The sequence below is a fragment of the Pristis pectinata genome, chromosome 33 (genome assembly GCF_009764475.1).
Source record: "Pristis pectinata isolate sPriPec2 chromosome 33, sPriPec2.1.pri, whole genome shotgun sequence".
Classification (NCBI taxonomy): Eukaryota; Metazoa; Chordata; class Chondrichthyes; order Rhinopristiformes; family Pristidae; genus Pristis; species Pristis pectinata.
Window position 1 is genome coordinate 11,292,942 of NC_067437.1, and position 26,869 is coordinate 11,319,810.

Genomic DNA, 26,869 nt, shown 5'->3' on the forward strand with positions numbered 1-26,869 from the left:
TCACAATACCACTGCAGTTTTTTTTCAGTTTCACCTGACATTCAGAGTCGATGAGCATGTGAGACAGAATAGGTTACAGGGAATTATGGAGCTGATGGGAATAGGTCTGGGAGCCAGCATAGATTCAGTGGCCCAAAAAGCCTCCTCTGTCATAAGGAAATATGAGAAAATGAGAAATAAAAGCAGAAAATGCTGGAAACACTCAGCAGGTCAGGTAGCATCTGTGGAGAGAGAATGAGAGTTAACATCATAGGTTCTAGACTGAAGAATATGGTAACAAGGTATTGTTGAGGTAAAACATTCCACAACATTATTTTGAAGAAGGGAAGAAGAATTTTTCAGTGTCCTGATCAAGGTATTCCCTTCAACCAACATTCAAGTGATTCGATGGCTGCAAATCAGAATGTCCTCAGATTGGAAAAGGTGCTAATTAAATGCAAGTTCTCTCGCTCCAAAAAGCAAATCGTTTCAAAATAAAAAATCTCAGCCAGCTGAATGTTGCAAAGCCAATTATTTTTTTAATAAAATTCCTTACAAAAGTAACTTTACTCCACAAAACAGGACAAGGGATTCTAAACTGATAACATGACTCCGTCTAACAAAAGATGACAACTCCTTCCACTCTGACAGTCCAAGAACTTCAAAATAATGGAAAGCAGAATTCATTGCCTGCTAACCTGAATGTCTGCGTTGGCCATGGAGTGCAGGGAGAACAATAGCCACACAAATAGAACTGGATTATGTGTTACAAGAAATCCCAATCCCACCTTCACCATCTGAACTGAAGCGATTTTCAGTGCACCTTTTCCTAATGCTCTCTCCACAGCAACTGGTCCTGTCGCAGTGGCTCTTGATGCTTCTTTCAGACATCAACTGGTTGACCCATTGTATACAGGTATTTGTGTGTGTGTGTGAGAGAGACAGACAGACAGACAGACAGACAGACAGACACAGAGAGGGAGATGTGTAAAGAAAGAGAGAAGCAAAGACAGAAACGGAGCTCACATCAGGAAGAGGATGCACTGCAGTGAAACAGGGTGAGAGAGTGAGAAAGCTAACCTCTGGTGGCCCTTACTGTAGGTAAGCCAGACAGGGTGCCCTCATGTAGAGGAGGCTGTTGATTATAATGTGGTCACTCCACTGGGCAGAAAGAGGGAGTGACAAGGGGCCGTCTCACACAATAGATTGGATGTGTTCCAGCTTCTCCTCGTACATACGATGGAATGCTTTAGCCAGGCTCAGGAATGGAGTGTTGCAGTTCTCCATCTCTTTCTGGAATAACAGAGAGTGAAAGATGCTCAAAGGCAAAATGCAGCTTCAAAATTATCCCCAACCCTTCCCTTCACACCAGTGTGCAACACTCCCAGCTAACCTCTGGAAAGACCTTTAGGTTGCTTGCTGTCACTCACCTTTCTCTCCTCTTTAAACGTCATTATTTTATCTTCAGTTTGTGCATTCTTCTACATAGTTATGCATTTTCACCTCCAGCTCAGTCACAGGAGCATCAGTAGCAGTTACACACTCATGCAGTAGAGCAGAGTCAGGTTGGAGGCTAGCAGAAGGTTCATGGGTCGTTAATGAGCTTCCCTCACTGAGAATGGCTGCAGCTCCCTTAACCGCCTTGACTGAACAGCTCTACCTCAGTAGCTGGAAACTAATGCACCTGCCCTCCCTAACCAGCCCTCTCCAATCCAAATTATCTAGTTCAACAGCTCAGTGCACTCAATCGAATGAGAGCTTTTCAAGTAGTTAGTTCCCACCTCACTCAGTATATGTCAATCACTGCTCTGTGTTCTCACTCTCACTTTCTGAGTCAGAAGCCATGGACTCAAGTCACTCTTCAGTGTCAAAAGTTTAGGCTGATATCCCCAGTCTGGTACTGATAGAATGCCACAATATTAAAAAAATCCTCCTTCAGATGAGCAAGGGTTAACATAAAAGATCATGGCACAGTTCTGAAGAAAAGCAGCTTACCTCCCGTGTTCTGACTAATATCCATCCCTAAATCAACATTAGTTAAATCAACATCATTAAGATCAATTATTCCGTCAATGCCACATTGCTGTTTGTTGGAACTCACTATAGGCAAATTATCCACCACATTTTCTAAATTACAGTACTGTCCAAACCTCACAAGTAATTTGTTGCTAGTAAAACACTTTATGAGTTCCTGAGATAATGAAAGATGACTCAAGGCCTGGCTGAAAGTTACTTCCTGACAGGTAGGATGGCCACGTGGTGAGATGTGGCTTGTGGGTTGACGTGCAGCAACCCGGATCCTGGCAAATAGCTCTTTGGGGAGAAGGAGGAAGAGGGAAACAGAGCAGTATTGTTCCCTGTACTTACAGCGGAGGTCTCAAAGTATTCCAGACCCTGCCTGGCTGCCCATTCCTGTGCCTGTGTGTACTCCACCATTCGCCTGCTTGCTAAATCCATCTTGTTGCCCACGAGAACTCCTGCAAACCAATAAAACAAACAATAGAACTAAGGTACAAGATTTAAAGTGGAAAACTTCCGCTTAATTATACACAGTTTCCTACATTCTACAATGACATCCCTGGAGCGATAGAAGCACTGACCTGGCAGCTGGCCGTTGGGAGCCTGAGCTCGGGCCCTTTCCAGCCACTTTGTACAGCTGTTGAAGGACATTGCATTGGTGATGTCATACACAAGGCAGATGGCCCCTGCAAGCTCCCACTGATTAAATTAAGCAAATACAGAGTGATTTAAAATTCCTATTTTTTCATCATCAATGGATTTAAACATTGCAACTATCACATGGGCAGCACAGTGGTGCAGCTAGTAGATCCACTGCCACTGCACTGGAGACCTGGGTTCAATCCTGACCTCGGGTGCTGCCTACACATTGTCCCTGTGACCCCATGAGTTTCCCTGAGTGATGCGGTTCCCTCCCACATCCCAAAGACACGTAGGTTGGTAGGTTAATTGGTCACTATAAATTACCCCTAGTGTGCAGGTGAGTGGTAGAATCTGGGTGAGGTCGGGGTGGGGGAGGGAAGATGGAGTGAATAAGAATAGGATTAATGGGTAGGATTAGTATAAATGGGTGCTCGATGGTCAGTGTGGACAGTGGACCAAAGAGCTTGTTTCCATGCTCTCTAGGACTATGACTTTAGCACCCTAAATGAGAATAACTGCAGCAATTTAAGAAGGCAGCTCTCCACTGCCTTCTCAAGGGCAATTACGGACGGTCAATAAATGGTGGCTTAGCCAGTAATGCCATATCCAGTGAATGAGTAAAACAGAAGAAAAATCAAATTATCCTATGGAAACTGCACTCAGCTGTGGATAGCCTTAGGCTCCATTTCAGTGCAATATTCAAATCAGATAGGCAAGTTCCAGAACAAAAGGCAACACTGTGACCCCAGGGAAAACCATTCAGCAGAGCGCCCAACTTGCAAGATAAACAATCTAGACAAAACAAGTTCATAACTCCTCCACATGACTATAAGGGAATCAAGCAAGCAAAGCTGCTGAATTCTCGTAAAAATCACTTTAAGGAAAACTAGACTGCAGCAAAATAGCAAATTCAAGGAGCACAATGAAGTAGAGCCATCAAATAAGGAGCTCATTTTGCACCTAATGGCAGTAAGGAGAAACGCAAAAAAGCAAGAGCAGTTAAAAATCAACCCATTTACACTAGACTACATTCAAACATGTACCAACCCAGGGAGAGGATGGTGCTCGCATTCATTTCATTGCTAGTCATCTAGCATAGCCAGAGTAGCATGCAACATCATCCCTAGGAATCAAACAAAAACTACAGATGTTGGAAATCTGACATAAAAACAGAGAATGCTGGAAACGCTCAGTATCTATGGAAAGAGAAACAGAGTTAACATTTCAGGATGAAGACTCTTTTGATGATATAATTCCTTTTCCTTTCCCACAGACCCTGCCTGACCTGCTGAGTGTTTCCAGCATTTTCTGTTGTTATCTGAGTCATCTTTGGGAATGCTTTGATCCATAGCCTATGTGTTGCTTCACAGTGATGTTGGAAATGGCCTAATGGTAAATGCCTGCCCTATTTGGCACAAGTAGCAAGGTTGCCTCATTGAGAGTCAAATCCACTAATCGATCACCGTACTTGACTTTCCACCATGTCATAGAAGATCTCTTTCCCTGAAGAATCAAATAGGAAAAGCTCCTGGGAACAGAGAAGAGAGGGAGAATATAACAAATCAATGTCCAATTGCTGAAAGCCACACTAAACAGAAGCAGATAAAAATTTTTTAAAACTGCATATATGGAAATCTTAAACAAAACATAGATAATGCTAGAAAATCTCAGCAGATCAGACAACATCTGTGGATATAGAAACAGTCAAGAGTTTCAGAAGGGTCACAAACCTAAAACATGGACTGTTTCTCTTCCCACAGATGCTGCCTGACTTTGTGAGTTTTGCCAGCATTTTCTGTTTTTGTACTAAACAGGAACAGTTTGGTATTTCAGATAGAATGGTCAAGTTTCTTAAATACTCACCACACTGTCCGACGTGTCTGGGATAGAGATTGGATTTACAAAGATATCCACTCCAGTTGTCTAAACAGAAGAAGGAGTGTTAGTACATCCACGCTCCAATTTCCATGCCATTCTGTAACCTCACTAACTAGACCTCAATAAACCAACCACATTTACAAAATTCAAACCCAAATAAATTCCTGGAAGGTGGATCACAATTGGGATGATGGTGGCTTAGTGATCAAGTTACAAGTAATTTAGAAGTCTGGACTAACAATCCAGAGGCCACAGTTCGAATCCCACCATGGCAACTATGGAACTTATATTCAGTTAATAATCTGCAATTTAAAAAACAAATTAGTCATTACTAATGATGACCACAAATGTCCTATTGTCTGTCAGGAAAGAAAATCTGCCATCATCACCCAGTCTGGCCAATAACATCTCTCCAGACTAGCCAATGTGCTTGACTCTTAAATGCTCTGGAAAGCCACTTAGTTCATAGCCTTGTAAGCGACAGCAAGAAAAATCAATAAGTAAAACAAAAAGCTCAATGAAGCCCAGAAAAGTCAGCACTGGAATCTAGTATCTATACTGAAATATTGCCTCCCAACAGTATGCTCCTCCCCACCACCCCCTCCCCTGAAACCATCTTCCATGTTGTGTCCAGGCAGGTGAGTAAGGATCAACAGGGGAGTAGTTGTCACATCTCACCAACTTTCAGAAAAGTTACAAAGATCCTAGAAGATCTGTACAATATAATTTCTCCACATCTTCAACTGCCTTACTGATAAAAACCTATGGATCTTAAAGCTCCAAATGACCTCTGGCATCCACAGCCCATTGGTAGAGAGAATTCAAGATTTCTACTACCCCTTGTATGACAATATGCACCTGATTTCACTCCTAAAAGCCCTGGCTTGATCTTAAGATTACAAACATGATGCAGCTGTCAACCATAACACCTCACAAGCGTGCTCTAGCATTCAGTAAGATCATGGCTGATTCTCCAATTTAACTCCATTTTTCAACCTGAATTTGTCCAAAACATATGGATCTCAATCTTGAATTACCGATGAGCACCCAATGCCCTCTTGGGATGGTGAATTCCAAATATTTACAACTCTGAAGGAGTTTCTTATCTCAATGCTAAATAAACAATCCTTTATCTTGAGTCTATCCTCCTTAGTTTTAGCCTCTACACTTTAAGGAAATATCTTTCCAGCATACTTTAGTCTTCTCCGGATCTCACAATATATCAATGCAATTACTATCTTTCTTCTGAAGTCTAAAGGATGGAGGCCCTTCCTGCTCAATCCCTCCTTGCAACCCAACATTATGCAACCTGTCCTCACAATGTAATCCTTTAATCCTGACATCAGGTTATTTTTCACTATTAAAATTCCTGTCAAGATGATCCTGCCCAACGCTGCTTTCTGGCCACGTGTTTCTAACCACCTCACAGTTGGTTCCACTCATCTTTGTTACATTAAAACCCATTCCTGAACCAATCAGCACAACCCTAATCACTAGTTTGGCAACACTATGACCACTTTGCACTAAAATGGACTTTGTTTTTTTTTGTTCTAATTGTGTTCTTTCTTGTAAGAAGTATGTATAATTTAGGCTTAATTTATGTTTTTCTTGTGAATGCTGCTCATATGACGCTGTGTGCCTGTGATGCTGTTGCAAGTTAGTTTTTCATTGCACCTGTGAAGTCAAGACAATAAACTCGACTTCGACCTGTTATTGCACCATGTCCACGCTTTGCTTTAAAGCCTTTCTCAGCAAATGGGGAGGGCAACAGCTGCTCCAAGCAGATTTCTACTGTCTTGTAGTTCCTCTCAGCATCTTTCTGAGACAACAGGCTGCATGTGTTTCTAGCACAGGGGGAGCAATTAAGCCATCTCCCAAATGTCTTCTTCAACCAATTTATTAGATTTTTGCAATTCCACAGTTCCACTTGAAGCAACAAGGCCCTAAAGCTCCTTAAGTCTTTACCTCTGAAAACAAAAAATGCAGAGCATGAAAATCTGAAATAAAAACAGAAAATGTTGCACTCAGTAGGTCGGGCAGCTTCTGTGGAGGGAATTTTCCATAGGTGCCAGACCTGCCGAGTATTTTCAACATTTGTTATTTTTCAATTTAGATCTTTATCTATATCCTCACCTTAAATCGTCCTCTCTGATCAAGTGTTGCACTGCATGCACTAAGACAGGCGTTGTGTCAAATTTCTTTCCAAGTTCATTCCTGTCTCTCACCAAGCCCTGTTTACACATCAGGCCAATGCTCGCTATCTTATATGGAAATTACTGGACTGCAAAACAATCTTGTTAAACTTTATCTCTTGTTAAACAATCACTTTATTACAAGGGACTATATAATACAAGTTGTTTTTAGGACATCAATGTTTTTTTTAATTTATGCTCATTCTCAGCATCATTGGCAATACCTGTTCAATTACTGTGCACTGCTTTATTTACTTGCAAGACACAAAATGCATCAAGGGGTATGTGGAGAGAGCAGGAATATAGCATTGAGATAGAGGGTCAGCCATGATCAAAGTGAATGGCAAAGCAAGCTTGAAAGATTGAATGTCCGTATTTCCTGGTCAGGCTCCTACTTTTCTATGATTTTCTATCTTACTACTGCTGTAAAATCACATAAACTTCACCTCTAGACTTTTTTACATGGCTAAATCACAGATCAATAGACCTACCAAGGTATAATTTTTCAGAAAATGAGCACTTTCACTGCGAAATACTTGTACCAGCGCACTCTTCCCAACAGTGGAATCACCTAAAAAAAGTTTAAAAATTACATAAAAGAATACATTGTGCACACAGTTTAGTGGAATTTGGTACAAAAACAGAAAATACTGGAAACATGCACCAGGTGAGGCAGCTTCTGTGGAAAGAAAAAGTTAATGTTTCGGGTCCGGGATCCTTTGTCAGAACCCTTGACAAAGCCTCCTGGATCAGAAGCATTAACTCTTGATCCTTCCACTGATGCTGCCTGACCTGAGTGTTTCCAGCACTTTCGTTTTTTTTTCAAATTTCCATCACGGCAGGCACGGTAGTGTAGTGGTTAGTGTAACGCTTTACAGCGCCAGTGACCCGGGTTCAAATCTGGCCACTGTCTGTAAGGAGTTTGTACGTTCTCCCCGTGTCTGCACGGGTTTCCTCCGGGTGCTCCGGTTTCCTCCGACATTCCAAAGACGTATGGGTTAGGAAGTTGTGGGCATGCTATGTTAGCGCCGGACATGTGGCGACACTTGCAGGCTGCCCCCAGAATACTCTACGCAAAAAGATGTATTTCACTGTGTGTTTCAATGTACATGTGACTAATAAAGATATCTTATCTTATCATACACAGCTTTTTTTAAAGAGACACAAGACACTGTACATGCTGAAATTTGGAGCAACAAACAGTCTACTGGACAAACTCAGCAGGTCAAGCAGCATCTGTTTGGGGAAAGGAATTGTTAGCATTTTGGGTGGAAACCCTGAATTTTTTTTTAAGTTTTGTTTACTGGAACATGATAGATGTGTGACTGGACAAGTAATCCAGAAGTTGCTGCAAACATCCTTCTTAAGTCTCAATGAGCTGGACCTTCCTCCCAGCAGTTTCCTGCTTGTATCGTCACCGCACTACATGGTAAATGTTAACTTACCTTTTGCAGACTCCCCACTACTGCCTATTGCAACATAATCCTGTCACATAGAAGGGCAGGTAAAAGCCATAATCGAAGACAAAGGCAGCTACTGACAATTTTGAATGCTTGTGACATTTAGAAACAGTCAAAACCTATAAATAAACATTGTAGACATTAAAAGCTTTTAAAATAAATTCAATACAAGATAATAGGGATAAACTGTGTAACCATTGTCAGTTTAACCTGGGGAAAGCTTCTGAAACAATGCTCAAGCATGGATTTGTTAAAGACAAATTGTGCCTAACCAACTTGATAGAGATTTTTGAAGTGAAGAGTGGTTGATGAGGGAAATGTCACTGACCTGATATATACAGACTTCCAAAAGGCTTTGGCTAAAGTGCCACGTAATATATTTGTCATCAAGAATAAATGCCATGAAATAAAAGGGGCTGTAGTAGCATGGACAGAAAATTGGTGAAGCAATAGTAACAATGGAAAGTAATAATGGAAAGTTTCCTGATGGAGGGAAGTGTACAGTAGAATTTCCCAGGGGTTGGTACTAGGACTCTGCTTTTCTTAATATACATTAATGATCTGGACTTTGCTGTACAAGACACAACTTCCAAATCTGCAGATGATACAAAACCTGGAGTTGTAGTAATATGTAATAAACTTCAAAAGGATAAAGGCATGGTGGGTGGCAAGTAAAAGCTAATGCTGAGAAATGCAAAATGTTTAATTTTGAGAGGAAGAATTAGAAGAGACAATATACGCTGGAGCAGAAATCTAAAAGAGGTGCAAGAAAAAAAGATCTGGAGGCACATCTAAACAGTTTGTTGAAAATGGCCAAATGAGAAAGTGGTTGAAGAAAGCATAAGGATCTCGGGCATTATAAATAGAGACGTAGAACACAAGAGCAAAGAATTGTGATGAATCTGTATAAAACACTACAACTAAAGTATTATGTCCACTTCTGGGCCCTACATTTAGCAACTATGTAAAAGCTTTAGACAGAATGCAAAAGAGATTTACCAAAATGACCCTAGGGTTGAGGGACTTTGTTGATATGTATGGACAGGCGATGCTGTGATAGTTCTCCTTGGAATGAGAGAATCTGATATTTAAAATCATGAAGGGTGCAGCAGAATAGAAATAGAAGGAAACTGTTCCCAGTGGCAGAGGGGTCAAAAACTAAGGTACAAGGAAAAAAGGAGACTGACAGAAAACAAAACTCAATGTGAAGAGAAAATATTTACGGAGTGAGGAGTTACTGACAGGCTTAATAGTGAAGGTAGATTCAATTGTAGGGTTCAAGAGAGAGCCGGGGAAGTACCCTAAAGGGAGGGAGGGGGGTGGAATAGCAGGGCTATGGGAGAAGGCTGGGGAGTGGGACTAGCAGGATTTTTCTTACAGTGTGAACATTTTTTAAAAAGCCGATTTTCTTTTATACACATTGCTACTGCTCGTTTGATTTCATGGGGTTTATTCTTGATGATAAGACTATTATGTGGCACTATTTTTCTTATTTTAAATATCAGATTCGCTCATTCCAAGGAGAACCATCACAGCTTCCCCAGACTATACATATTACTAAAGCCTTTCACACATGGAATCATTTTGGTAGAGAAACAACCTAGCTAATACAGGATTGCTGTGATAATGTTCAAGCTTTTAAGCAAGGTGAAGGCAAACAAAAGCATTCAATGGTCAAAAAACATTCGCATCACATGGTCGGCTCAACACCTTAACAACTTTACCAGGAAATGCGCAAGGTTAAAATTCACATACAAGTCAGTATTATGATTACATAATTCCTATCTACTGATCAGAGATAGAAAATAAATAATGCAACAAGCTATATCTGAATTCCCAATTACCCACTAGTTGTGCTACTCTGCATATGTCACGGCATGATGTGGGGAAGTTACTGGAGGGAATTCTGAGGGACAGGATCTACTAGCATTTGGATGGACAGAGTCTGATCAGGAGTCAGCATGGCTTTTTTGAAGAGGTAACCAAAAAGGTAGATAAGGGTGGGGGAGTGGATGTTGTCTATTTGGACTGCAGCAAGGTCCCACATGGGAGGGTGGTCTGGTAGATTAGGTCCCATGGAATCCAGGGAGAGCTGGATTCAAAATTGGCTCGGAGGTAGGAAGCAGAGGGTGGTGGTTGAAGGTTATTTCTCAGAATGGAGGCCGGTGACTTGTGGTGTGCCGCAGGGGTTGGTGTTGGGACCCTTGTTATTTGTTATTTATATAAATGATTTGGATGCGAATGCACAAGGCTTGATCAGTAAGTTTGCAGATGACACGAAATTAGGTGTTGTTGACAGCGAAGAAGGTTATCGTAGATTACAGGGGAACCTTGATCAGTTACGGAAATGTGCCGAGGAGTGGCAAATGGATTTCAATACAGATAAGTGTGACGTGATGCATTTTGGAATGTCAAACCAGCATAGGAATTATACTATGAATTGTAGGGGACTAGAGAGTGTAATGGAACAGAGGGGGTGTAATAGAACAGGAGTGCGAAGGAACTAGGAGTACAAGTGCATGGTTCGTTGAAAGTGACGTCACAGATAGACAGAGTGGTGAAAAAGGTGTTTAGCATGCTGGCCTTCATCAGTCAAGGTATTGCGTATTGGTGTTGGGACATTATGTTGCAGCTGTACAAGTCACTGGTGAGGTCTCACTTGGAATACTGTGTACTGTTTTGGTTACCATGTTATAGGAAAGACATGGTTAAACTGAAAAAAGTGCAGAAAAGATTTACAAGGATGTTGCCAGGACTAGAGGGCCTGAGTTACGGGGAGAGGTTGGCCAGGCTAGGTCTTTATTCCTTGGATCTTACAAAGGTTTATAAAATCATGAGGGGCATAGATAAGGTGGATGGTAGCAGGCTTTTCCCCAGGGTAGAGGAGTCCAAAGGTGGGGGGGCATAAATTTAGAGTGAGAGGGGAAAGATTTAAAAGGGACATGAAGGCAACTTCAAGGGTGGTGAGTATATGGAACAAGCTGCCAGAGGAAGTGGTTCAGGCAGGTACAATAGTATCATTTAAGGAGCACTTGCTCTATGACTCCATGACTTGTAGAGTAGGGTCTTCTGGGGTCTATGTTAATATTTCTCAAGCGAGTTGGGGTGAGGTCAAGGGATTGGCACAGGGAGGTGGTTGGGTGCTTTTATTACCCTAAAATCTTTTGCCAGTTCCCATGAAAATACTGGAGAAACACACAAAATGCTGGAGGAACTCCGTGGGTCAGGGAGAACCTATGGAGTGAAGTGGACAGTTAATGTTTCGAGTCAAGATCCTTCATTGACTGGAAAGAAAGAGGGGAGATAGTATAAAAAGGTGGGGGGAAGGGGTGGAGCAAGAGCTGGCAAGTGATAGGTGGATCCAGATGAGAGGGGGATGATAGGCAGGTGAGGGGGGAGGAGTGGGAATGATGCAAGAAGCTGGGATGTGATGTGGAAGACAAAGGGTTGCAGAGGATGGAATCTGATAGGACTGTGGACCATGGAATAAAGGGAAGGGGTGAGGAGGGGGAACTGGAGGGAGGAAATTGTGTCTGCATGAAAATACTGCAATTTACTCAAAAACAGTCACAGTCAAGAATATATTCAACACAGATAAGTATTTTTTTAGTACTGAAGGATTCAAGGAAATGTGGGGTTATTGCAGGAAAGTGCCACTGAGGTAAAATATCCACCAATGGCAAAGCAGGCAGGCAAGGACAAATTTCTACTCCTGTTCCTATTTATGTTCTAAAAGGTGAAATTCTCAATGGCAAGGGTGCAGAAGTCAGACCTGGCCTTGTAGATCCCATCTTCACCTCAAGTCTCAGAATCATTGTTCTAGCTAATATTTCTCTCTCAATCAACATTGCACAAAAATGTTTATCTGGTTATCATCACTTACTGTTTGTGGAAGCTTGCTTTACACAAACTGCTTGGCATGTTTCATACAACAGTGCCTAAACTTCAAAATTAATAATAAAACTATAAAACATTTTGGGATCTGTGATGGTGAAAAAAGTGATAGAGATGGGAATACAAATATTTTTTTTCCAATCCAGAAGGTCATGATTTCAATCCTCACTCCAGACACAAAAGTCCAGAACCCAGGCTAACCAGTCCAACTGTGAGGAACACCACTGGACTTCAGGAAGGGGAAGTTGGAAGGACACACACCAGTCCTCATTGAAAGGTCAGCAGTGGAAAGGGTGAGCAGCTTCAAGTTCCTGGGCATCAACATCTCAGAGGATCTATCCTGGGCCCAACACATTGATGCAATCATGAAGTGGCTCTACATCATTAGGAGGTTGAGGAGATTTGGTATGTCACCAAAGCCTCTTACAAATTTCTATAGACATACGGCAGAGAGCATCCTGACTGGTTGCATCACAGCTGGTATGGAGGCTCCAATCCACAGGATAGCAAAAGGCTGCAGAGGGTTATAGACTCAGCCAGCTCCATCACAGACATAACCCTCTCCACCATCGAGGACAGCTTCAAGAGGCAGCGCCTCAAGAAGGCGGCATCTATCATTAAGGACCCTCACCATCCGCCACACGCCCTCTCCTCGTTACCACCATTAGGGAGGAGGTGCAGGAGCCTGAAGACCCAAACTCAACAACTCGGGAATTGCTTCTTCTCCTCCACCATCAGATTTCTGAACAATCCATGAGCCCATGAACTCTACCTCATTATTGTTTTGCACTATTTATTTATTTTTGTAATTTATAAATTTTATGACTTTGCATGGTACTGCTGCCGCAAAACAGCAAATTTCACGTCATATGTCAGTGATGATAAACCTGATTCTGATCCTGGAGAGACCAAGTTTCCTCTGGAATGTTACAGTGTAAGAGGAGCAATACTGAGAGATGGCTGCACTGCCAGAGGCGCAGTGCCAAGGCAACACAGAGAAATAAAACCCTGCAGAAACTGGAAATCTAAAATAAGAACAGAAAATATTGGAAATACTCAACATGTCCAGCAGCATCTGTGGGAAGAGAAACAGAATTAATGTTTCAGGTTGAAGATCCTTTGTCAGTACTGGGAAGGAGACAAAAGAAGTTGTATTGTCAGAGATGCTATCACTTGAACAAAAAGATGCCCTGGCCACTGTTGCAAAGAGTCCTCCCTGCATGCCGGGGTCAACACGTACATTCCCTCTTCTCTCCTCTTCCATTGTACCACTGGACTTAAGGACAGCTTCTACCCCACTGTGATAAGACTATTGAACAGTTCCCTTATACAATGAGATGGGCTCTGACCTCACAATTTACCTTGATGTGACCTTGCACCTTATTGCACTGCACTTTCTCTGTAGCCGTGACACTTTACTCTGTACTGTTATTGTTTTTACCTCTACTACCTCAATGCACTCTGTACTAACCCAATGTAACTGCACTGTGTAGTGAATTGACCTGTACGAACGATATGCAAGACAAGTTTTCACTGTACCTCGGTACAAGTGACAATAATAAACCAATACCCCTCACTAGTGCAAACATCACTAAAGCATTCGATGGTCTGTCACTGTCACGTCTGGGGGAACTTGCTGTGTGGAGCAAAGCATTCCCTACACTGTAATTTCAGGAGATCATCAGCTGTGAGGCGCTTGGACATGTCTTGGTGAGGCTGGAGGCGCCACACAAACGCAGCTCCTCCTACTGGAGCTTTCACTCGACTTACCGGCCAGGAGGCATTTGGCCCGCAGTTTCACCATGGTTGCCACTGGTAACGGACTACAGCTCAGTAATCGGTTAAGCTGATCAATACAAGACTAACTCGAGAAAAAAAATATTACAACTTATCAATAACCCGCTCTCCGAACCCTCCACCCGCTTCAGGCCTTTATTGCGGCCTCCTTGGTTACCGCTCCCCAGCAACGCTCCCCCGCCTCCTCACTCGATCAGTCGCTGTCCCGCCGTCTTCCTCTTTCATTGGCCGCCAGCCTGTCGATCACATTCTTTGCTATGTAATTGGCTTACCTGGTGTCAATCACATAATTCCGACCGCCTTTCCTTCCTCTGGTCATAGAGAAAAGAGCTACGTAGATGCAAGTGGTGGCAATATTTAGATTTTGAGAAAGGAAGTTTAATTTCGATGTAATTATAGTTTAAACTGAAGATTTTATTATTCAGCATTCAGTTTTCTTGGGTCAGGGAATCAATAATGCACATCTTAACTTGGCTTGATCTCCATTAATGTAGATCCATTGGGAGACTTGTTCTCAACTAATCTCTCAAAACATTTTTATTCTTTTTGTTTCTTCACCATCCTCAGTCAAGAGGGTTCACGAAGTCTCTTTTTTTCTTAGGCAGTATCTTGTGCTGGATGTTAGGAGGCCGATTGTCACCAAATGACTCAACTCCTCACCTTGTGGAAGAATCCAGTTGGTCCCATTTCCCAATTCTTTCGAGCAGCCCTGCAAATTATTTTGACTTGCGTGCCTACTAGCTTCCTTTTAAAGTAGGGATTTCCACCTTCCTTGCAGATAAGACTAGAGGAGCTGGATCTTTTCCCCTTTGGATTAAAGCTGATGAGATTTGATATAAGAATACAAGATCATGATAAAAGGGGTTATTAAATGCTATAGAAATGTAATCTCAGAACACCAAGAGTCCTCCCTGATGTCCTGCGACCAGTACGTACCTCTCAATCCAAAAAGCTACACTGGAAAAAACTGGATGAGACGGGTCAATAATACTGCTCCATAGAACAGTACAACACAGAACAGGCCCTTCGGCCCACAATGTTGTGCCAACATAGCTAATCCCTCCTACCTATAGAATGCCCATATCCCTCCATTTTCTTCTCATTTCCCAATGAATTTGCCTCCACCACCCTATCAGGCAACGCATTCCAGGCATCCACCACTCTGAGTAAAAAACTTACCCCTCACATCTCTTCTGAACCTACCCCCTCTCACCTTAAATGCATGCTCCAGTTTTATCATACAGATCATTTCGTTACAACAGTGCATTGAGGTAGTACAAGGAAAAGTAACAGAATGCAGAATAAAGTGTTAGTCACAGAGGAAGTGCAGTGCAGGCAGACAATAAAGCGCAAAGCCATGACGATGTAGATTGGGAGGTCAAGAGTCCATCTCATCGCACTAGGGGACCATTCAAGTCTCATAACAGCAGGATTGCTGTCCTTGGGCCTAGTGGTACTTGCTTTCAGGCTTTTGTTCTGCCCGATGGGAGGAAGAGAGAATGTCTGGGTGGGTGGGGTCTTTGATTATGTTGGCTGCTTTACTGAGGCAACAATAGTGTGGACAGAGTCCATGGAGGGGAGGCTGGTTTCCATGATGTGCTGAACTGTGTCCACAACTCTGCAGTTTCTTGCAGTCTTGGGCAGAGCAGTTATCATACCAAACTGCGATGCATCTGGCTATGATGGTTTCTATGTTGCATCAATAGTAACAACATCAGCAGGATGGTACTTGAATGAGCAAAACATACATTTAATGCAGGGAAGTGGAATGAGTATAGGATGGTTGGCCTAGCCAGTAGGCTAAAGGGTCTGTTTCTATGCTGTCCAACTCTATGACACTAAATTATGACATTGCATTATTAACACTAACTTGTAATTCTTAGCACCCTTCCCACACCAAACAAAAATAGACAGGAGCAATTAGAGAAGTTTTAAGCAAGAGATTTTATCCATTATTTGTCCTCAGGATATTTAAGCACGGTGGTGTTATACAACACAGAAACAGGCCCTTTGGCACAACTGGTCTATGCCAAAACCAAGATGCCCCATCCAAACTAGTCCCATTTGCCAGTGTTTGGCCCATAACCTTCTGAACCTTTCCAATCCGTGTACAGTTGTTGACAAATTTACAGGCAGCAATTTTAGGGTAAATTCCAGTCAACATGGAAGTGTTAGATTTGGGTTTATCAGACAAAACTGTTGAAATGTCAGTTCACAGTAATCTTACTAATCCTTCACATCTTATAATTATTGACCCACATTTCTGATTCAGCAGCAAGTATCAGGATTCCCCAAGCATTAGGTCACTCCACCCTATTTCCAGCCCTACATCCAAGTTCTCTAGTCTTGCACAACCAATTGCATCCACCACTGATTACAATTGCTCATCTTGTGCTCCACTCAAATTTATTCCATAAATCTTGAAATCACCTCGTCTGAGTTTTCACTTATTCCATTATTCCCTGAAGAAGGGTAGCAATAACAAAAAACTGCAGCTCAAGCAGCAGTTAAAGTGAAAGAAAGTCAATATTTCAGGTTAAGGACCCTCCATCAAAACTGGCAAAGTGAGAAAATGAGTTTTAAGTTGCAAAGAGGCAGTAGAGTGGAGGACACAGGAATGTATGTGATAAGAGTGCAGGCTTAAGCTGTCACAATTACTTTAATCCAGTAGTTAAGAGATAGAAAACAAATTGAAAAATACAGCCACATTTGAAAAGGGAGGTTCCCTAAAATTGCTGAATTCAATAAAGGCCCAAGGGCTGCAACGTGCCCAGAAGGAAGCCGTGCTGCTTCCCAAATTTGCAGATGATACAAAGATAGGTGGAGGGACAGGTAGTGTTAAGGAAGCAGGGAGTCTGCAGAACTTGGACAGGTTGGGAGAATGGGCAAAGTGGCAGATGGAATACAGCATAGGGAAGTGTATGGTCATGGACTTTGGTAAGAAGGAATAAAGGCATGGACTATTTTCTAGATGGGGAGTGAATTCACAAATCAACAGTGCAATTGGGACCTGGTGCAGGATTCCCCAAAGGTTAACTTGCAAGTTGAGTCGGTAGTAAGGCAACATTAGCATTCATGTTGAGAGGACTGGAATATAAAAGCAAAGATGCAATGCAGGCACTGTAATATAGTGGTTAGCTTCACACCATTACAGTGCCAGAGACCCAGGTTCAATTCCAGCCACTGTGTGACGAGTTTGTATGTTCTCCCCATGTGAGGGTTTCCTCCCACATTCCAAAGATGTATGGGTTAGGAAGTTGTGGGCATGCTATGCTGGCAACAGAAGCTGCAAGCTGACCCCAGAACACCCAATGCAAAAGATGCATTTCACTGTGTTTCGATGTATATGTAACTAATAAAGATATCTTATCTAATGCTGAGACTTTATATGGCATTGGTCAGACCACATTTGGAATATTGAGAGTAGTTCTGGGCCCCATATCTAAGGAAGGATGTGCTCGCATTGGAGATGGTCCAGAGGTTTATGAGAATGATCCCAGGGATGAAAGGGTTAACATTTGAGGTGAGTTTGATGGCTTTGGGACTGTACTCACTGGGAGTTTAGGATTGGTGGGGGATCTCATTGAAACCTACTGAATAGTTTAAGACCTGGATAGAGTGGACATGGAGGTTTCCAATAGTGTGGGAGTCTAGGACCAGAGGGCACAGCCTAGGAATGGGCTGAATGGCCTAATTCTTATGGTCTTACATCAGGTATCACTGGAATAATGCAGGAGGCTGAAGAGGATTGGAATGAATGATTAGAGACAACTGGAAACATGGGGTTACTCTTACAAGCTGACAAATGTTTGCTACTGCCATCCAATCTGTACAAGCATTTGCAGCACCCCCCCCCCCCCCCCCCCAAGAGTAGAGTAAGGTTAATCAACCCCACTGTGCTGAAATTTAAAGTAATTTTCATATTTTCCAATCCTAAATACCAAAGACAATGGTATACCAGTACTAACACAAGAATGGTTAAACTTCTGGTAAAAAAAATCTGGTACTGTTAGCCCTATGGCTAAATCCAATTATGCTGCAAAACCAGATGGCAAGAGCAGCAGGGGCAAACATGTAATCGTAGAAGACACCATGCCAAGCAAAGAATGGGACAACTGCTATTACCCCAAAAGGATTGCTGTGCACCTTTGGACTCAGTGAATTCATAACAAGGGAATTGGGAAGGCTGTACAGTCAACAAGCAGTTTGGAAACATTACTGAACACAAATGGACCAAAATCTCTTAATGATGTAACTTGCTTTTTAATGATGTAACTTGCTTTAAACATTTATTGAATTACAATCATTGCAGCACCAAAGTCAAAATTGGCCTATTGTTTATGCAGTTTCTTCCTTTGCAATTCTGTCCTTCTTCAGTGGTCCCTAAAAGGAGAAAGACAGTAATGAGATAAGAGCAAACCACAAGGCCTAGTCACAACAAAGTCAATCAATCCTGGGAACAGTAATTTAATAGGTAGAGAAATCTGATAACTGAAGTACCATGCACTATGGATAAAGGGAAACCTGATAAATGTACTACAGTCACCAGAAGGCATTTGACAAGGTGCCATGCCAAAGGTTACTGTGGATAACAAAAGCTTATGATAGAGGATATAATGTACCAATGTGGATAGAAGATTGGTCTGTTAACAGGAAACAGTAGACATAAATGGGTCTTTTGCTGGTTGGCAAGGTGTATGAGTGCAGACAGACCAGAACAGGGACCTCAACTTTAAGAGTTGTATAAATGACCTGAAGGCACCAAAAGGTGCTAAATTGAAACAGAATCTGTATCGATCTGACAAATGGGAGCATAATGTAAAAATTCTGGCAGGAGAATTATAAAACATCTAAATGGAAGCTGCAGAGTTCAGATGCAAAGGGATCAGGTATCAGGTGCATGTTTCACAGAAGCACAGTATAGACACACAGGAACTAGATAAAACAGATGTTATTGCTTATACAATGGAGTTGTACAAAAGTAGGATTAATAAGGCAAGTGCCTTGGAAGCAGTTTGAAGATTTACAAAATGGTAACTGGAAGAGGAGGATTATCTTAAATGGAAAAGTTGGACAGGCAAAGCTCACATCTGCTGGAGAGGGGGAATTAACTAATGCACAAGATTCTGGGTGGAGATGGAGATCTCAAAAAGGTGGATGTGGAGAGGATACCTCCTCTGTGGGAGAACAAAACTGATTAAAGATAAAGGGTTGCCAGTTAAGCAATTTAGGCCAAGGCAAAATTTTCTCCCAGCCAGTCAAGTCTTTGAACTCTTCCTCAAAGCAGCAAAAGCAGAGTCTTTACTTAAAGCAAACAAATAGATTCTTGATATGTGGTGAAAAGTTGCTAGGGTACATGGGAATAGAGTTCACTACAACCAGAATCTCAATGAATGGTGTAGTAGGTTTGAAGAGCCAAGTAGCCTAATCAGAATGAGAGGGGATCACCCACCTATCAACAGCCCAAGCACATTCAGCAGACAAAAAGGTCACACAGCCTCCTTCTGCCCTTTGTGCTCTCTGCCAGATGCAATTTACAAATTGGTAAAGACCTGTTACAGAAATGAACAGCCACAATTCGAAGTCAGTCACTCACCATGAATGCCTTCTTCTCTTCAATAGTCTGGAAGCGGCCATGACCAAACTTGGAGGAGGTGTCAATGAATTTCAAATCTATCTTCTCCAAAGCACGACGGCTTGTTTGAACCAACAGTGACTGCAGAGTTCAAGAGAAAAGTAAGCAATCTGCAGGAGGAACTGACAGCCAAATCTGAACTGATCCATGTAAATCAGATAGTCAACATATTCACAAACTTGAAATCTGCACTGATATTGTCAAGCCCATCTCTCCACTAAATTAACTACAGGCTTTATAAATCCCACCAACTCTATAGTTCCAGAAATGCAAGTCTGCCACACATTGATTGCAGCAGGTCAAGATAGCCTAGGATCTCTTGGGATAAATTCCAGCCCTGCCAATGCACCCCAATCCCATAGATAAACCTGCTCTTAATATCTTTTGCCTCACCCCCAACTAAAGGAAACTTTGTTAATGGCAACCATGAAATAGCAGACCATCATAACTCAATGGGTTCACTAATGTCCCTCCAAGGAATAAACTACCTACCATGCACTGGAAGTGTCCAATCATGACCTTGCCCAAACATTTAATTTGTTAATCTCAAGAACACTTATCTAGCTGGCCAGTACACTAACTGGTGCTAAAAATTCCAGCCCATAACTCAAAATGCACATTTAAACAGCTTTACTGCAGGAATTCCATCCAAATTTCCCATCTTAGTACTTAAAATCAACAAGATACAATAAAACTAAGCAGTCACCTTGCGCAGCGTGAGCACACGCTTCTTGGTACCAACCACACAGCCTTTCACCATCAGGAAGTCATTGGTCACTTCACCATAGTGCGGAAATCCTCCCTGTTGGAACAATGAGAATACCAGTTAAAACCTGAAGCCTAAAGTTGGATGGCCCACATAAGCAGAATACCATGATAATCTGTTAACTCACCAGAGGATTGATGCTCTTGTCTGTCAGATCATATTCAGTAGAAGCATTGTTCTTGACCAACTTGCCATCCTTGGTTTGGTAGCCTGCTCCAATACGGTAGATCTGCAAAGATAGTTCTATTAGATTGCAGCTCTGAAGGGATTTGGTAGAACAGGAATGCCAAGATATTAACTAGAGGGAAGTTGGAGACAACTGTTTAAGCAAGGCAACCTTTTTCATGCCAGCTGTACTATCCCAATGTACAGATGTCAAAACCAAGTTAAAGGAGGTGCTACCTACTTCACAAATTGCCACCTAGAACACTCTAATTTGACCAATTTTTAAAAAAAAAACAATTTTAGCTGTCTGGGTATAGTGGATTAGCAATCCTGTCTTAAAATCTTCACAATGGGCATTGAGAAATTCCACCTGCTACATGAGCAAGCAATTGTCAGATCACATTGTAGAAAAACAGACTACTTCAGAGATGTCTGAGGGAAGAAATCCTCCCCACCTGGCTTGGCCTCTAATTCAAAGCTCAGCAGTTGAGCAAAGCCACTTGATTTAGAGCATTTAGCAATGACAACCTTCCCAACAACACTAGATCCTGCCATTTTGATCATAGCTTTTATGCACTTACCTTCTTGTTGATCTCTGTGCGGTGGTGGTAACCTTTCTGACCAGCACGAGCAACAGAGAAAGCCACGCGGGCAGGATGCCAGGCTCCAATACAAGCAACCTTACGTAGACCTTTGTGAGTCTTCCTTGGCAGTTTCTTTGTGTGCCATCGGCTTGTCACCCCTTGGGGAGAGAAAAGATAGTCATCAGTGATGGGCACTAGACTATTAAATACAACTCTTCAACTCACTGGAGTGCATCTCAGAAGGAAGGCAGCATGGAATGGCTCCTCATCAGAATCAGGTGCTATTGCTAACACTTATTCCATGTTATCATCATAGTATACTCCGATGAAGGACAAAGTTTACACAAAGCCCCGCATTATACTGAAGACTAATTCCACATGCTAAATAAAGGCTTACACAAGTTAATTTCCTGACTATATTTAAGAAAAAGGAATTAAGCATCTGAAATGAATATGCTCCCTACCCTTGAAGCCATGGCCCTTTGTTACACCAATGACGTCAATCATCTCATCTTGACCGAACACCGAACTGATGGAAACCTGCTGTTCCAGCTTTTCTCTTGCCCAGTCAACTTTATCCGCAATTGTTCCTCCATTCAACTGGATCTCCATGATGTGGGATTTCTTCTGGCGCAAAGGGAGCAGGCGCATCTGTAAAAGACAGAAATAAAGACTAGAGCCAGAGTTCAAAAGGACAATACTGCAACACTGACCCATTTCTTATATCACCCTTCTCTCCAACCTCAAAAGGCACTCTGCACTTTAAACCTGACCTCCTACATTTCCATATGAGATAATGTTACACTGGCCTATCAGGTCTATGCCTACTCAGAGCAATCCCATATTGCTCACTAATTTTTCCTGCAACTTATTCTCTCCACATTCCCACCAACTCCTAGATTCCATCATTCACTTAGATTCTAATCACTTCATTACCCACATCTGAGTCAGCCACCTCCAAGACCTGAAACTTCCTCCATAAATCTGTTCCCAAAAACCCTGTACAGCCATCCAAAGCACCCTGCACATTTTACTAAATTAAAATGCTAGAAATCCTTCCAGCGATGCTTAGATTTCATACTGAAGCATCTGAAGATTGAGATTATGAAAGGTTCTTGATTTGATAAGCTAAATATGATAGTTATTCACTTAATGAAAATCTGCATGGTCAACCACCATAAGGGTACTGCAATAGAAAGCAAAGATACATCTTGTTTGAATGAATCACAGAAGCCCATGTACACACCCCATTACCATTTCTCCCCTTAACTAGGGTTTGCAAATCTGCAACAGCCCCTTGTATACACTATGGCTAAATATCCCATTGGAAGTCAGATACTGCATGTAAGTATTATCAAACCATCACCAACCTGTGACCCTTAAAGACATCCTGACCAGCCCTTGCTTCACAAAGAAGGAACGTTGCTCAGCATTCAAAGTTCCCCATCTAAAACTTGAGGCATTCCACAACGTCACATTCCCCTACTCAAACTATTTAATTTCAATAAACGATCTGTCAGTAAACAATACCTCACCTCATATTGCAGCTACAAAATGCAAGAAATTAATTGAAAAGCTCAATTCCCACTGACTTTAGCATTGGGGTGCACCATACATTTCACTGATACAATTGCATCACCTAAAGCAATTATAGGGACTGTACCACCCAAATGCAAGATGTTTTATTCTAGGTACCACAGATAAAATTAGGTCAAGTCCTGGAGGTTACCTGCGTGTGAGCAATGATGCGAATAACTTGGCAGTATTTCTTCATACTGTTCAGGTCCTTCTCCAGCTGCTTCTTGCCATCCTCATCTTGCCACTTCTTGCAATACTTTGTGAAAGCCTTCTTTTTGGACTTATACCTTCATGAAGAGACAGAGAATATTGGCGCGACCCCTCATCACACACAGTGCGAGCGGAAGGAATCAGCACCACTAAAAAGGGGTGGCTCATTGTTGGGATCAAAGGATATTTTCCTCCAACAAGCGGAGCCAGAGCTCATCAGCCTGTGTTTCCACAGGTGAGTGGAGCTGCTGATAATGAAATCCAAATTTTAAACACCATTCCGCTTAGAATAATTTACAGAAGTGATTCTGGAATTGTTTGGCATAGTTACCAGTTCTTGTAGAAGCGCCTCTTGCATTCATCACTGATATGTTCCGCGAAGATAGTTTTAAAAGCACGAAGACCACGTGGAGTCTCAACATAGCCAACAAGACCAACGATTACCATTGGAGGAGTTTCAACCACTGTAACTGCCTCTACCACCTCCTTCTTATTCACCTCTGCAAGAAATTATCAGGAATGTTAATACAACTAGCATTTTTCCCCCAGCAAACTCACCACATCTAGTTTAGCCAGTCACTGGAACAGGCTATGATTTAGCTAGCAGAATAGATAACCATCAATGGACACAACCAAGCTTTTCCACACTACTACTGCTAAACTGTTTCTAAGCCACATGATGTAGGAACAAAAAAGCTACACACATTTACTAAAGACAAGTCTATTTTTTTTTAAAACCACACTGGTCAGGACACTCGACATTCAGCAAAAGCCACTAGTGACTGTTTGTGTCCGCCCGTCGAGTATATCATCATGTGCAGTTACACAAGTCATCACTTTTACTCTAAACCCAATAGTTACAAATGGTGCCATACTTCACCATGTGTTTTTTTTAAATATTGGTATTAATTTGTTGCTCACTCCAACCACAAGAACTCCTGCCTCCCACCCTCATCATGTAATTAACACAATGTGCCTATTCCTTTGAACAAGGCTATAATCTCAAGGCAACCAATGTGAATCTGCAGTATTCCCAGAATTATGCTGTGGCTTGTAAGGTGCAGCAGAGGATAAGATCATTGGGTTCCTGAGCTCTATTCCACCGCCCAGAACCCTAAACAGTGGATGTAACATAATGAACATCTAAAACACCACCTCACAATGCTGCACATTAGGCCTCCCATTTACAATACATTTTAAGTAGCATACATTGGTAGACATTGGCCATGCACATGTCCCTGATCCTAACACATTTCATTTACTGTCTACCTTCAAATTCAATTGGGTGATGTCAGGGAAGCTCAATGCATGTGGTTCAACTGTATTCAGTTGAAGATAATGGCTTGAGTGGTACTCACAGGGGCATAAATAAGACAATATATACAGATATGGGGCAAACTTAAGGTCTGGAACTCAATGGACACAAGGGCAGCAGAAAAATTTGTGGCTTTTCAATGGAGAGTTAATGCAGGCAGACGAGAAAATAATTTGCTTTCCAATTAGAAAAGAACAGGGGAAACGGGACCAAGACTGATTCCTTGAAGAGCCAGGACTTGCTCAATAGACCAAATGGCCATTTCTTGTGCTGTAACAATTTTGTTCAAGTATACAAAAAACCCACATTGCCTCTAATACCAGGACGTAGGCGTCTTTACCCCAATGTGCCTGCTTAGTGGGGATGTTTTCACAGACTAGGGGTGCAACAAACTGCAACCAGGCACTAAAGTTAGGGCTTTACTAAATGATCATAGAGTTTCTTTCTGACAATAATTGAAAGTTGATGGGAGCTGTCAGTATGGATGCTGTTAGGATATTTCCCCCAATGGTGGAAAATCTAGAAACTGGAGCCACAGAGTACCCACTAAGACAAAGAATTTCTCTCACAGGACTAAGAAACATTTAGAATCTCCACATCAAATTCCAAGTTGCTGAGTATATTCAAGGCTGAAAGATTTTCAAAGACAGAAGAGACCAGAGAACATCACACACAGCAGAGCAGGAACAAAGGTCCACATGGCCTACTACTGCGAGTTTGCTCCGTGCTCATGGCACACGAGAAAATTTTAAAACATTACTCACTCGATCCAGGTCTGTCAACATCCCGCACAATGTGGGTCATGCCAGCCTTGTACCCCAAGAAGGCGGTCAAATGGACAGGCTTGCTGGGGTCATCCTTGGGGAAGCTCTTCACTTTGCCCCTGTGCCTACGGCTCCTTTTGCGAGGCAGGAAGCCCAAGGAGCCATGCCTGGGAGCCGAGAACTTACGATGAGACTGAAAGATGTGGGAAGAAAAATAAAGTTGACCCGGCTAACTCCACCAAATAACAAAAAAGTCACACACAACTGCATGACACCGTGAAATACTTCTAAAGGAGCGCTTGCTCTGTGAAACTGGAACCGTGGACCTATCCCAATACAAGCGCAGATGGTGCCTTTTGGTTTTATTTACTCCGCCACAAATAGAATTTATATTAGTGCACAATTAAGTTTAAACTAAGCTAAACATTTTCCAGACCAGAATCACTGAAATGCAGCAGTTTATTGAGGAATCTCCTCTCCAGTTTGCTCGACTCCATTTTAGAGTAGACCGAACACTTTCTAATTCACCGTTTAACTCGTCTTAACACGGGAAAGATCAACTTTAACGTGAAACTGGGTCATCCTAACAGCGTTGCGATAAAACCCCGGAGGATGAACAAACAGGATGGCTCTGATTTTACTTGGATTGCAGTCAGCAAGTTAAGCGGCCGGTCGCCATTTTGTACCCATCACAAGACCTAAATGGACCGTCATCGGACACTTTTCCTGCTTTATCTTTAAAATAACCCATCAATATAATGTTAATATGTTTAATAAAGGTGGCTGATACAAGATAGTGGCCGCAGCGAAGTGCTACGTGTTCGGATGGCAGCGATTCACAGCGGCTCCAACACTCACTCACCATTCCCCAGCCGACCTTGATAGAAAGCGAAAGCACAGCCCTCACCTTCGCCCTTTTATAACCAAGGCGGTGACGTCACTTCCTGGAAACGAGGTTTCACCTCTGCCATGAATCATGTCATGCGAATTAAGACATAAAACATTTAACTTGCAGTTTTCAACGTATTTAAAAATACTTTTCCATACGTTAATATTTACTCTACGTTTCCATGCATACGCCATTTCCTGCATTGTTCTTTATCTCCTATATGTAAAGGGATGGTTGTGATTTTTCAGTATATTTCACATCATTGCAAACCTATCTGCAGAGAAAAAATGCAATTTGCACAGAGCAAGATCCCATAGTCAGCATCATGGTGCAATAATAGCTGTATTTTCTATGATTTCTCTCACATTCACCGTTTAATATCTTATCTGAAAGTTGTCAACTTCAACAAAAGATGGCAGTCTCACAGTAGTAGCACCATTAGCCTAGATTATTGTGCTCAACTCCATGCACTAAGCTTTGAATCCACTACCTTCTGATTTAGAAGTGAGGGGACTACCTATAAAGCCCACTAAACAGTAGTTCTACTATCTACGTTTAATTTTACAAAAGTCATCCCTTAACATTCCCTTAACCATTGAAATTACACTATAATTTTTGGGTGGCTCAGTACCACAGCAGCTTAGTGCTGCTGCCCGACACATTCAATGACCCAGATTTGATGCAGTATGGAACTTACATGTTCTTCCTATGAATGCTCCTGTTTTCACCATATCCCAATGTGTTGGTAGGTTAATTGGCTACTGTGTTACCCCTAGTATAGGTGGGTGGCAAAAGAACTAAAGTGGAGTTGACACACACGTGAGAGGAAACAGGTTACAGCGATGGGACGAATTAGATGGACCCATGCCTGAATAGTCTGCTGTGATATAAAAGCCCCTCTGACAGTGCAGTATTCCCCTCAGTCAGTGCCTTGGGATCGAGAATGGCTTGATTCCACTCCAGTTCTGTGGATTCTGAGGCAACTGAGTCCCTTAATGAGGGACCCACCAACTGTCACTGGTGGGACACAAGATGATTTCTAGGGTGGGTGAGTGGTTATTTTGGGAGAGGGTTTACATTAGGCTTCTCCATGGTCCTTCCA

At 42.2% G+C, this 26,869-nt stretch overlaps 2 protein-coding genes and 1 non-coding gene across 3 annotated transcripts; all 3 read right to left on the minus strand.

The window, feature by feature from the left end:
- Window positions 1-505: 505 nt before the first annotated feature.
- On the minus strand, window positions 506-14,019 carry ift27 (intraflagellar transport 27 homolog (Chlamydomonas)). The gene is made up of 7 exons (XM_052043206.1): window positions 13,835-14,019; window positions 7,202-7,281; window positions 4,504-4,563; window positions 4,109-4,168; window positions 2,580-2,697; window positions 2,347-2,456; window positions 506-1,272 (listed from the first exon to the last, which is right to left on the minus strand). The coding sequence occupies exons 1-7, from the start codon at window positions 13,866-13,868 to the stop codon at window positions 1,174-1,176; spliced, it is 561 nt and encodes a 186-aa protein (XP_051899166.1). The 5' UTR covers window positions 13,869-14,019; the 3' UTR covers window positions 506-1,173.
- Window positions 14,020-18,108: 4,089 nt separating this feature from the next.
- On the minus strand, window positions 18,109-25,091 carry rpl3 (ribosomal protein L3). The gene is made up of 9 exons (XM_052043191.1): window positions 24,879-25,091; window positions 23,131-23,299; window positions 22,741-22,876; window positions 21,476-21,662; window positions 21,009-21,169; window positions 20,390-20,491; window positions 20,203-20,298; window positions 19,458-19,577; window positions 18,109-18,244 (listed from the first exon to the last, which is right to left on the minus strand). Exons 1-9 carry the CDS (start codon window positions 24,916-24,918, stop codon window positions 18,200-18,202), a joined length of 1,056 nt encoding a protein of 351 aa, XP_051899151.1. The 5' UTR covers window positions 24,919-25,091; the 3' UTR covers window positions 18,109-18,199.
- On the minus strand, window positions 21,241-21,332 carry LOC127585748 (small nucleolar RNA U83B). The gene has a single exon (XR_007958587.1). It is a non-coding gene; the product is annotated as a small nucleolar RNA U83B (small nucleolar RNA).
- Window positions 25,092-26,869: the final 1,778 nt, after the last annotated feature.

Excerpts from the sequence above, each read along its gene's own strand:
- ift27 (XM_052043206.1), bottom strand. The coding sequence starts at position 13,868 with ATGGTGAAACTGCGGGCCAAATGCCTCCTGGCCG. Across the intron at positions 7,282-13,834 it reads GGCCAAATGCCTCCTGGCCG|GTGATTCCACTGTTGGGAAG; the intron begins GTAAGTCGAGTG and ends AACTTTTTTTAG. Across the intron at positions 4,564-7,201 it reads TTCTGAAAAATTATACCTTG|ACAACTGGAGTGGATATCTT; the intron begins GTAGGTCTATTG and ends TCTTCTGTTTAG.
- rpl3 (XM_052043191.1), bottom strand. The coding sequence starts at position 24,918 with ATGACCCACATTGTGCGGGATGTTGACAGACCTGGATCGA. Across the intron at positions 22,877-23,130 it reads AGGCGCTTCTACAAGAACTG|GTATAAGTCCAAAAAGAAGG; the intron begins GTAACTATGCCA and ends CTCTTCATGAAG. Across the intron at positions 21,170-21,475 it reads AAAGGGCCATGGCTTCAAGG|GGGTGACAAGCCGATGGCAC; the intron begins GTAGGGAGCATA and ends TCTCTCCCCAAG.